Genomic DNA, 13,062 nt, shown 5'->3' with positions numbered 1-13,062 from the left:
AATGACAGTAATCAATATATATGCCTAAACGTAAGGAAAAAGAATCTGGCCTTTACTTTTGTAGGTGCCTACCTATCTCCGTCAAGTCGATTTGATTACAAAAGACTACGAGACATCCTTTTCTCAACTTCCAATCCCTGGGTCATCATTAGAGATTTCAACGCCCATCATACACTCTGGGGAAGTCGGATCATCAACGCAAGAGGCAGAGCTCTGGTATCTTTCGCCTCCAGTAATGAACTTTGGCTGCTGAATGATGGAAGTCCTACGTTCTTACGTGGCTCCACGTACAGCAGCTGTCTTGACTTGGCTTTCGTCTCACGAAGCCTAGTCAGACGTGCAAGGTGGTTTGCGGACATAGAGACGCACAGAAGCGACCATATCCCCACGTACGTCAAGATCAGAGGATTGGCCGCTTCCAAAACACAGGATACGATCCAAAGAGTGGACTGGCCTAAATTTCAGACTATTATGGAAGAACACTGCGACGCCAATTCATCTTTCGACTTGGAAGAGGCAATCAAGAGCGTGGTGCAAGACACTATGTGTACTCTAACATGCTCCTCGAAACTTAATGATTTTGATGTGGAACCAGAACGACTACGAGCAATCCGACGACGTGTTGAACGAAGGTACCGACGTACGAAAGCAATGGACGATCTACGGACCGCCAGGCGCACTCAAAAGAAGATACAGCGCCGGTTAGACGAGCTCGAATCGCAACGTTGGGCTGACTTCTGTAAGTCGCTAGATCCACGCAAGCCTTTATCGCAACTATGGAGAACGGTGCGCGGGCTGCGGACACTTCCCGTACAGCGATTCCCATTCAAGGCGCTTGCCCTTTCTCAAAAGAGATCGGAGATTGACGTGGCAGAGGATTTCTGCGCCAGATTATCCGGCCAACTCACAGTTACCAACATTCCATCGCCATCGACCAGCTACCCACCACCACGTGATTTCCGGTTGGATCTACCATTCTCGATCCACGAACTTACGGCAGCATTAGCTTTGTGTAGCCGCACATCAGCGCCAGGACCTGAAGGAATTTCCTACAGAGCTCTGTGTCACCTGGGGGAGCGAGCGAGAGGAGTTGTTCTTGAGGTGTACAATGAATCTTGGAAAAATTGCACGCTACCAACAACCTGGAAGACAAGTCGCCTTGTTCCACTGCTGAAGCCTGGCAAGTCGCCGTTGGAGCTCTCATCATATCGCCCGATCGCTTTGGCGAGCTGTGTGGGCAAAGTAATGGAAAGGATGATCCTAGGACGCCTGGCGTGGTACTTGGAGTACCACAACACCTACCGAGATGTCATGGCGGGCTTCCGACGCGGTCGATCATCGATCGATAACGTCGTCGACCTGGTGACCTACATTCAACATGAGAAATGCCGTAAGCGTCTCTGCGCATCCTTATTCCTCGACGTTAAAGGGACGTATGACAACGTTACGCATGAAGCCATCCTCTCTGCTCTCGCAGAGGTAGGAGTGGGTGGTCGGATGTTTCAATGGATACGGAGCTATCTTTCCATGCGATCCTTCTTTGTAAGCACCGAGGAAGGCCATACTTCTCTTCACTATAGCTACCGCAGCGTCCCCCAGGGCGGTGTACTTAGCCCCGTGTTATTTAATCTAACACTAATTGCTCTCCTTGAGCACGTGCCAACCACAGTCAGGCTATCAGTGTACGCGGAAGACACCTGCATATGGACATCTGCAGTAACACGCCTACAGTTGCGAGCGAGAATTCAGAGAACCGCCACACAAACTGTTATCTACCTCCGTAATCGAGGCCTGGAAATTTCCTCCGAGAAATGCGCACTAGTGCCATTTACGCGCAAACCCATGGCAAACTACAGTGTAATAATAAATGGCCAAATAATACGACGGGTTCGATCGTACAAGTTTCTAGGTGTCATAATCGACAGGGACTTGTCATGGAGCCCACACATATCATCCGTGAAAAAACGGTTGACAGGCATCTGCCACCTGTTCAAGTTGTTCGCTGGCAAGACCTGGGGAATGTCGCCTAGTGCCATGTTATAACAGTACAGGGTGCTTTTTCTAGGATTTTTGCGATACAGCTAGCCAGCAATAAACAACACAGGCAAAACGAATCTACGCACAATACAAAGTCTCCAGAGTCAAGTGCTCCGGATCTCTCTAGGCCTGCCTCAGAGTGCTTCAACAGTGGCTACGATAGCAATCGCTAGAGACCACCTTGCCAAGACCCACATTGAAATTGAAGTACTCAGGACCCATATAAGGCATCTAGCCAGGAATCCTAGTCACCATTTAGCCTCTCTACCAGCGGACAGGCCACACACATCTTTCAGCAAAACGATAACTGCATATGATGAATCGTTGCCAGCTTGTTTCACTCCGGCTGCGAGACCTTCGATCCCTCCATGATGCCTCGTTCAGCCAAAAAAAAAGCTGATCTGTCATCACCAGCCCTTAGCAGCTCGCGCTACTACATTTGTACGAGAACTACCGTGACTCAACGCATATTTACACTGATGGATCTGTCCTTCCAAGCAGCTCCGCGGTGGCAATCGTCATTCCAGCGAAAGCTACAACAATCAAATTTAAGACGACCCACGCGACAACATCGACGGCAGCAGAGCTCGCAGCGCTCTTAACTGCCCTTCATAACATTGGTGATGAACCGCCACACAAATGGACAATATTCTGCGGTTCGAAGGCGGCACTGCAGTCTCTACTGTCACCTCTACGACGCGGACGGCACGAACAACTAATCTTCCATATTACAGAGACGTTTCACCATATAAGTGATGCCGGCCATGAAATAACGTTCCAGTTACTTCCAAGTCACTGTGGGATTATCGGCAATGAACGGGCGGATCACGCTGCCCGCTCAGCCCATACTGAGGAGCGCCACGTCCCAATTCCTCTTTCTAGACCTGACGCGGCACGGAAGCTCCGCCTGCTTGCTCGGCAGTGCACCGAGTCGCAATGGAATGAGCCACACTTAAGAAATACGCGACTGTACTCACTTGATCCAACATTAAGTCTTCGAGCGCCATCACAGCTTCGCCGTAGAGACGCCACGCTTTTATATCGACTTTGGTTGGGAGTTGCCTTTACTAAAGCCTATGCCTTCAGCATAGGGATGGCCGACACCCCAACCTGTGACCACTGCGGCCATGAAGAATCAATTGGTCATATATTGTGCTCCTGCCCGCAGTACAGTCCACAGAGGGCATGCCTTAGCCACGAACTTGACCAACTGGACGACCAATCGCTATCCGAAAAAAGAATTCTACAAAATCGAAAGGACCTACCGTCGCAGAAGAAGGCCGTGCAAGCGCTTTTGCGCTTCTTACAATCTACCGGCCTGTGTGAAAGACTTTAACTGGAACGCCTTGTGTGTGTGTGTCTCCATGTGTGCACGTTCCTTTTTTTTGCGTTTTCCTCTCTGTCATCTTTCTAACCCCTATCCCCCATCCCCAGTGTAGGGTAGCAAACCGGAGACTCACATCTGGTTAACCTCCCTGCGTTTCCTTTTCATTCTCTCTCTCTCTCTGGTTATGCACTGGGTCAAGTCTATTGTAATTATTTATTTAGAGGTGTGTAGCCCTGCTTATGTAATATCCATATCAGTGTTCTTAATTTCGAAAATGCAGTTGCCTCGGTGCTGCTTTGCAACAAAATAAAGCAACATCGCACCAAAATACTTGATTTTTTGAGGCGCTTGCAGGCAAACCAATCCCTCCAGCGCATGTAACTTGTCGAAACAGACAAAAGTTTGCAACAGTTAGCATGTTCACTTTGTTGGCGAGAGACAACCAAGGTTATTTCGTTTTTATTTTGCACCGTTAATATTTCTTAGTCGTCGGTTATCTGACTAATATCTGACGCCATGCCGCAATTCTTTCTCGTCCTAATATGGAACGCAAAAGCGCCACGTCGACTTTTCGCACAATTGAGAAAACAAAGGACAGATACACGAGAAATCCAGTGCCTACACTCTTTATTGTGTGCCAGTAGTACAGAAATTCGCTTCTTTCTGCGCACTCTTCCCCTCTTGGCATGTGATGCCGCAAGTAGGATCCGTAGGACAGGTGGCGCACAGCAGGCGTTACCGGGCAGGCATCAGGACATGCGGCTGCTGCCTACCCTCCTGCGTGCAGAAAAATGAAGTCGAAAGGACACTTGAAAACCTGTGAAGAATTCGAAAAACAACACTGAAGTTTGGAGTTTTATCACGAAACTTCATCGGCGAGTGAACCACGATAGTTGTAGCCTTCGTCCCATGGTCGTTTTATGTTCTGGCCAGTGTTGTTTGCAAACCCTCAGTTTCTCGTGAAGAAGCATCTCATGAGCGATTTTTTTTTCTGAGAGCGACAAAGTTTATAGGGTACGTGAGTACGCACTGAGCCATTTTGTGTTCCAGAACAAGCAAAACATAACATCATTTAAGTCAGTTTTAGAAGTCACCATCGAAAGTGAGATGGTAATCTGCATACGCAGGTACGCGTTTACAGCTACAAAACAACAGCATGTCCGAAGCACTTACAATGAAAAGAATCATCGAATAGTTCACTTTGCTACTCTGAAAGCATAATGCGTACTGCAATTAGGTGACCTTTCAGCGAGCGCTCACAACGATGGCCGCCGGGAAGTTAGCGTCCTTGCACGCGAACCACGTAAGGCAAAACTCACCTGCTGCTTTTCACGGCTACTCCTTAGTAGCTCGAAGCTTAGTAATACCTCGAAACAGTTACAAGGCACCAAAATTCTTTTTCCAAGCATGTTGCGATAACAAATAACCTACAGAGAAGCGGTGCGTTGTTAGTAGAGGCCGTCTTTACCTTTGACGCGCCAGGCGCCACCGCAGGGCTTTGGACAGCACTCCAGACCCTGGGCTTCGCATTCTTCAGCTGTGCAGGTGGTGTGGATACAGTCAGAGCTACCTGTAGGCTCCGGGCACTTGGCCTCGCTCACGGCTGTTAGCGAACCGGCGACGATAACGACGAATGCGAGGAAGATGGCGTTCATTTTGACTACGGTGCGTCCCGAACAGGTCGCATGAAAGACAGAACCAGTGTTCTGCCTTATATGCTGCCGCCGTTGCAATGGTTTGGGCAAGAAGAACAAGTGAAACACCAGCTCGGCGCACTTCCTGTGCCTCTGAGTAGCGATGACCCTGTCGAATTCCGGGGTGTTTGCCCTTCCCAAAATACTGAGCGGGAAAAAAACATTTCACTTCCCAGAGCTAGATATGTATCTGCCGTATACGGTTGAATTCACGTACTCATTTCAATTTTGTTTTCCTGAGCAGCAGATCAGGAAGCCAATGCAGCTGACTCTATGTTATCAGCACCCGGATACTGACAGTGCCAAAAACGGCATATAGCTCAGTCAAGTGACCGTTTTCTGTTGATAAAAATCAGGTTTTCTTTATTCTTGAATACCTTTCATGCAGCTTTTTATTTCTCCTCTGAGTTCTGTTTAGTCCCTTAACTCACAACCTGGCATGGAAACAACCACATTTGTCGAGAGAGACACGTGTATTCATTATTTGCTCTTTTTTCCTGGCTTTCGCTGATGTAGCTCCACCATCGGATGAATCACCTGTGCTGTTTGCTTTCATTTTGCACTATTTCTGAAACATGTATGAGGTTTAAAGTTAACGCAAACTAAGTTAAGTAAAGCGTCCAAGCTATTTCACACCTCGACGCGTCTTTTCAGGCTATGTACTTTCAATCTAAGCGTTGCAATGCGCATCGTGCCTACAATATCTCTATGTACAGACAGTGATAATTTAAAATGAGCATAACTTTTTCCGAGTAATTGCGAAGACCCCACATACTGCGCGGGCCAACACGGGACGGAGAGGCATAGAGAGACACCGTTTGACTTAGAATAAAACAGGTATATTCAAGAATTACATATTATCGAGTACATGCTGCAGAGGCTGCGGTGCTCAATCTCACATGCCGCTGTGTTGGCGCCGGAGTCTTCGTCAGAAGCAACAGAGGGGCTGCGGAGTGGACCTTGATCGCTCCCTGAGGCTTTCCTTTTACCAGATGGCCTGGGCGCCGGAGAACCGACTGCAAGCGGGGCCGGCGCCGAAGTGACTGGCTTTTTCTCTTTTTTCCCCTCCATTCAAGTGACCCTTGCGGGGCCGGCGCCGAAGTGACTGGCTTTTTCTCTTTTTTCCCCTCCATTCAAGTGACCCTTATTTTCCATGCTGGGGCGTCCCCCTCGCACTCCTCTCAGCGCCGGCGCCTGCGGCATTCTCCGTCTTCAGTCGCATTTTCCCACCGGCTCGGGCCTTTTCTTCGCCGGCCGGCGCCACTGTCACTCTTCCCGGGGGTGTGCTTGACCAGTTGAACGCTTATGGGCTCCGTGCGCTGGTATGGTGGCGCCAGCAGCGACCACATCGCCAGTGCCGCCTCGCGGCACTCGCGGCGTTAACCGGACGCTCAGTCACGGCCGGTCTCTCGAGGGGAGAGCCCGCGCTCTCCTCGAGACTGGCCGTGGTGGCCCTGCGCCTTCCTCCATGCCGGTGTGTTCGCGTCAGCCCGGCCGCATAACAGACGAGCATTGACCGCGATCAACGCCTGCTTCTCTGCGGATTTCAAGGCATTGAAAGCCTTGGCGCCACCGCTGCTGCATTTCGTTTCAATTGCTTTCAGGTTGTGCCGATGCCGAGCAGCCATTATTGTGTTGCAGTCCCGACGGCACTGCACTGTTTGGCAGCGCAGTTGACCTTATTGAGATTAATTATCTTTACAGTTTGAGAAACAAGTCTGATTGACTCAGATAATGAAATCAGCTATGTAATTTACACCCACTGTGACATCCACTATGTGAATGGTCGGCTAGAATTGCGGAAAACGCACTTACTACACATATCTGATTATAATGCTCTACATCCTGCAGGATCGTCACTGCTTTACTTTGTGTATTCCCCTCAGAGAAGCATAGCTCTAAGCATACAAAAATACGATGGGTTTCTTGCTAAGTGTCTTCCACAGTTAGAGGACTTTCATTTTAGGGATTTCGTGAAGGCACCAATTACATGAATTATTTCGGTCGTATTTTTCTTTTGGTAAATACTTGACTCTAGAAAGGCCGCCGCGGTGGCTCAGTGGTTATGGTGCTCAGCTGCTGACCTAAATGACTCGGGTTCGATCCTAGTTGCGGCGGTCGCATTTCGATGACGGCATAATTCGAGAGGCCCGCGTAGTGCGCGATGTCACTGCCCGTTAAAAAAAACCCACGTGGTTCAAATTATTTGGAACCTCCTACTATTGCGCCTCTTATAGTCTGAGTTGCATTGGGACGATAAACTTAATTAAAATCAAAATATTAATTCCAGAAATTAATTGTTTAGCGATGTTGTGAAATCCAAGAAATATATATAGGCAAATTTGAACCACTCTCTATTTTTCTTTTCCCTCGTCCAGAACTGAATTTGACATCTCAGAAATGCAACAAATAAGGATACAAAATTTTAAACCACTGTAGGAAATAAAATGATTCAAATAAATACACAAAACCATAGGTGAAACAATGTGAAAACAACATAAGCACTCTCAGAAGTACGCCGTCGCTCCCACAGCATACACACAAGAACAAAAAAAACTAGAAACAAAATTGACTCGCTGAACCACAGATTAGCATAACAAGCGAAGACTCAAACTTCAGATGCTAGCTCCAAGAACTTCACCGTAGACCATTTCCTGTGACTGACTGAGAGCATTCCTTCCTTCTACATAAGGACCTAAAGCCACTCCTACCAATGATGGCACGTTCAAAACACCTTAGTCAGTGTCAACCCTTTCCCAGTTCGCACTCATCAATTTAATTCCACAGTGTACTCATTTCCAGCAGACCCTCTGTGCGTGAGCGAGCATGCACGATGTCCAAAGAAAGTGTTAAAATATTGTTACGGGTAAATACTATTTACATTTATTTACAAGTGTTGAGGGTTATAATAAAGAGTTCCTAGCAGGCAGCACCAACACGAACAGGGAGCTTCTTCTTCTTCTTCGTTCGTCCTTTCACGCGAGAGGCCACTTCGTCTTCCACTGCCACTTCATCGTAACACTATATTCGGTACCTTTTGCTGCAGTGTTTTTATAGCTGTTGTGACATTGCTAAACAGAGCAGTAGGTCGAGCACCCATAATTATCCAAGTTTGTTTTCGCCTTCGAACGAAACACCTCACCGCTCGCCTCGCACACTGCAAACTGAACCAGAGAGCTGCGTCGGCTGCGTCCGCCTTTCGCCACCGCTGTTAACCAGGTGGCGCCACTCGCGCGCACCAAACTGCAGCGCACGGAGCCTATAAAGATGACGGCCAGGCTGTCAACCTTCAGACCTATATGATCCTCGGCCCCCGACACCCGGAGATTCCTGGCGCCACAGTCTGCTGTTCAAGCGCGGCCGAGAGGAAGATGTCGCCGGAGATAGCGACCCTCCCGAGTAGCGCAGCGCACTGTCACATTCGCTCACCCGCCGAAAAAATGTCATCCAAATATTTTAAGCCCACATACCGAAACCGCTTTGAATAGCTTCGCAGCAGTACGAAAGCACTCTTTCAGTCCACATAGCGTTTTCGTACCAGAGCACGCTCCATCAATCACAACTGGGCGTATCACAGAGCAGCACGGAACTTGCACAGATAAACGCATGAAACCCAGCACCCAATCTTCTGCCTTTAGCTCAGACTGGACAACATAAACATTACCATATTACCGAGGAGCTCCCACTTTCAGCGCAATCATGGCAAAACAAACTATCAAAAACGGGGGAGCGCATAGCGAAAGAAAGCCAAGTAAGTTATAGTACAGTGCATGGTCTAACTAACAACTCTAGCAAGACATAACTGGCAACTCCAGGTGTGTCAGCTTATGGACATGAACATTGTTATTAGTTACAACATAATACATAGCTAACCATTTCCCAACTCCGGTTGATATATGCCATTAGTCCGATTTAGCTTTCCGTTTTCTTAGCTGATAACGGCATCTATAAGGAGTACCGGGTAGGTCAGTGCTCCTTTGTGCGCTTTGGGAGTCGGCGGTGCTCGTTGCGGTGCTCGGTGCTCGTTGTTACCTGCGCGACCGCCTTGCGCGCTTCGTCTTCCAACAATGCAAGAAACAGATCAGGTGGCATTCCTGTCGGAGCCCCTGGCACCTGCCGGAGATATGCAAGAGAGGGGGTTTCTTGGCCACTATCTGCACGCGCTTTCTGAGTGCCGTCCCCATCTAAATCTTGCCTTTCACCTAGATCATTTCGTGAATACTGAGGTGGTGCAAACTGGAGGCGATTTGCATGCATCGTGATCACGCTAAGGTAAACATCTCCAATTTTAAAGGTTACTGGAGAAAACTTCTCGACAACAGAACATGGCTCTCTCCACTTCATCTGGAGCTCTCTAGCCAACCCTTTCTGCCATTGGCAGTCCTCGATGTACACGCGGTCCCCCACGTGGAAGGGCACGTCTCTAGCACCGCGATCGTGCGTCTTTTTACTTCTCTTCGCCGCTTTCATTGATGTCTCTTCCGTGATTTCGTGATCTTCCTTGCAACCGGCTATCGTAACTGCAGCTCCACCTTATAGTCGTCCGGTGAGGCTTATGGGACGCGACGAGGACTCTGTGGGACTTCAGTGGTCTTGCATGGGTCTCTGCCGTATCGCAGGAAGAATGACGCGTCGCCCGTGCCTTCATGTGCTGCGGAATTACATGCAAAAATCGCAAAGCTGAGCCACAAGTCCTAGTTACGCTCGTCGCGCGAGACAAATTGCGACAGGAAACCGGTCACGGTTATTAGTCGCTCCATCGCGCCGTTGCAAGTAGGATGATATTGTATTGTCTGCTTCTTATATATCTTAATCAGCTCGCATACTCTCCTCACCAGCTGCGACACGAAGTTGGTTCCTCGGTGTTTTAGAAGTTGCCTAGGAGCTCCATGGCAAAGCAAGATTTTTTCTACAAACGCTCTAGCAACCGTGTCTGCCTTTTGATCTGTGATTGCCACCGCTTCCGCGTGTTTTGAATGGTGATCTACAAATACTAGTATACACCTGTTTCCGGAAGTGGTCGTGGGCAACGGACCGACAATACGAGTCGATACTAGTCCATTCTAGTCTGCTTGATGGGAGCCGAAATCTCAGGGAACGTCTGAATTGGTGTCAGCCTGCGACCCTTGGGTGTTTTTCCCTCTGGACGGGAATCACACTTTGCGCAATATTCTCTAACGTCCTGTCGCACGCCACTCCAGAAGCAGAACCTTTCTACCCGCTTGCGCGTCTTTTGGCCGGCGCAGGGTGTGACGTGAAACGCACGAACAACCCTTTGAGTTTACAGCATAGTTATGACAACCCTCTCCCAAATGGTTGCCTCTGAACTCCCTTTTCTAGCTGGCTGCGTCCGCCGGCACAGGGTTCCGTCTTTGCCAATGAAGTAGCTTAATTGTTCAGGGTTAGATGACTTCCCTCTAGGCTTTGGATGATTCGCTTGAGGTCGGAATCTTTGCGCCACTACGGTAAGCCGGGTCAATTACGGGGACAAAATCGGCTCTAGCTGAGACGGTGGCATGGCATTCCTCGTATCAAGTGCTTGGCAGATGCCTTGGGCTTTGGCTGCAAGGTATCAAGAATGACCAGCGATGACTTACTCGTCACTACCGGCCGATCTCTCAACCCTGTCCGAGGCGTAATCTCTGAAACTGATTTTGCCCCCCCCCCCCCCCCCCAGAGAAAACGAATTTCTTCGACTCAGCGACCAAAATGTCTAAGACATTGAGCGGATTAAGATCCGCAAGGACGATGATGTAAATAGAAACAAAACACTTGATCCTCATGGTCAACACCAGCACTTCGCCCGACACAATCGAAGTGGGACATTTGAAAGTTGATGTAAGACCATATATCCAACCCTCACAGATGCTTCAATTGCCGGAGGTTTGGCCACGGGTCACAGGGTATCCGCGGTCGCAAAACTTGCGCGAAATGCGCATTGAAGGATCACTCTTCCGATAAATGTGACGCTGCCCCGCGCTTCGAAAGCTGTGAAGGAGATCATACTGCTTACTCCAGAGCGTGTCTCCTCTGGAAGAAAGAAAAAAATAATTGCTCAATTACTCAGAATTACTCTGAAATTACTGTGATATTTCTGAATAATCTCTGAATATTTCCTCTGAAAATTACTCAAAACATTTCTTTCATAGAAGCAAGACGGCCGTTTGCTCACACAACACATTCTTCTTCACTGCAAAAACAAACTTCGCTGATGTGGTGCGTGGGCGCAGCGCGCCATGCCAAGCTTCAGAACTTGTCCGGGCCACAAGCAGTAAGCCTGGGGCAGGGTCATCCATGCCTCGGGATGGAGTAGCTAGCACTACTCCGTCAACCTCAAGTCAGGCTACGCAGACCGGAGGGTTGACAGGCCTGAAGACCTCTTCCCACAGGTGGAAGTCCAGCTCGAACGTTCACGTGCATTCTGCGCGATCATCCAGAGCCTCTGCCGAGGTGATGGACACGACCCAATGCTGTTCCGTCTACGTCATACGGAGGTCGTGACTCCTAGGATCGATAGCAAAAGACAGGGTCCGAGTCACGGAGCCAAAATCAAGTTAATCTAGTTTTCACCATATAGATACACAACACTAAGATCGATTTCATAATACAATGAAACTGCAGGGGACTTTTCAGTAACTATAATGACATAGAAGACATCTCAAACTCAATCTGTCCTGCATCTTTATGAATACAAGAGACAAACCTAGGTCCTCGCCAAATCAATGCGTTTAAGACCTATATAGTTCACCGCAATGACCGAGAGGGGGCCAGCTGTTTCCCGGGAAGCGTGAGCCATCATAGTTAAACCTGGGGTAGCAGCTCGTGAGTTGAAACTAAAAACTTGGCTCGAATCAGTAGCCGCCGCGGTTTTTGCATGCAAAACAATTACAGTATGTTCTGTTTATCTTGCACCTCACCTAAATGTAGCCATTCGTATTTTAGAGGACCTCTTAGAGTTACTACTACCAGAGCCTAATCTGGTAGCTGGCAATTTTAAGGCACATTCCTCTTTTTTGGGGGTGCAAGACACCAGAGGTGGAAGTTTTCGAGGATTTTATACTAACTACAGAACACCGGCAAACCCACTTACTGCTCTCCGCGCGCGGGAAAAATGAAGTTTTTTTTACATTTAGTTCTCCGTCTGTTGTTAACGATTTTAAACGCGATGTTTTGGGCAACCCTTATGGCAGCGGTTGTCCTACCCGTCGTAATCAGCCTGTTACCCTCGCCACCAGTCACCCTGACAAAACCACTGCGTTTGAAGCCTCATTTCGCAGAATGGCAACTGTTCGGAGCAGGAGTCAGTAAAAATATTGTTTTAGAAACTCTTAATGTCGATGAAATAGCTGAAAAGTTCATACATTTTATCCTTGCTGCCAGAGAGTTAGCTGTCCCTCAGACTTCAGGAGCAGCACGACAGAACCATAAAGTGCGGTGGGCAGGAGATTGCAAGTAAGCAAAAAAAAAACAACAAAATAAACCTTGGGGCATATTACGCAGACACACCACGGAGGAGAACCTTATAAACTTTAAAAAAACACAATAGCTTAAGCTCGCTACGTCTATCGCAATTCCGAAAAAGCTTCATGACAGAGTTACCTCTTCTTCATAAACAGCTAAATCACTTCCGAAAAAATGTTAGCGAAGGTTCGCAAACTAAATAGCACGTAGTCCCCATTCGTGGTTGCTCTTCTGACAGCCGCTGATACACAGGCAAATATAAAGGAAAAAGCCGAACAAATGGGCGAACATATTTTTGCACTATATCTAGTTCTCACTGTACAGAGTCATTTTTTAAATACACAAACACAGCCGAAAAACAAAGACTGCCGACAACGGGCAGTGCTCACGACGCACTTAATAGTTCACTTACACTATAAGAATATAACGGCGTACTTTCTTCCGGTAAGCAGACTGCACCAGGACTACATGACATTCATAACTAAATGCTCGCTCATGTCACCGAACCAGCTGTAGACTCGCTTCTGAAATTTTTTCACAAAA

General features: G+C 48.2%; 1 protein-coding gene across 1 annotated transcript; it reads right to left on the bottom strand.

The window, feature by feature from the left end:
• Positions 1-3,974: 3,974 nt before the first annotated feature.
• Positions 3,975-5,064, bottom strand: LOC144094963 (uncharacterized). Its single transcript, XM_077628823.1, has 2 exons — positions 4,833-5,064; positions 3,975-4,141 (listed from the first exon to the last, which is right to left on the bottom strand). The coding sequence occupies exons 1-2, from the start codon at positions 5,017-5,019 to the stop codon at positions 4,134-4,136; spliced, it is 195 nt and encodes a 64-aa protein (XP_077484949.1). The 5' UTR covers positions 5,020-5,064; the 3' UTR covers positions 3,975-4,133.
• Between the last annotated feature and the right edge of the window lie 7,998 nt (positions 5,065-13,062).

Source organism: Amblyomma americanum, chromosome 6, assembly GCF_052857255.1.
Source record: "Amblyomma americanum isolate KBUSLIRL-KWMA chromosome 6, ASM5285725v1, whole genome shotgun sequence".
Taxonomy (NCBI): Eukaryota; Metazoa; Arthropoda; class Arachnida; order Ixodida; family Ixodidae; genus Amblyomma; species Amblyomma americanum.
The sequence above is the reverse complement of the archived record's forward strand: the minus strand, read 5'-3'. Positions and strand labels throughout refer to the sequence as shown.

Coding starts and splice junctions, on each gene's coding strand:
- LOC144094963 (XM_077628823.1), bottom strand. CDS start 5,019: ATGAACGCCATCTTCCTCGCATTCGTCGTTATCGTCGCCGGTTCGCTA.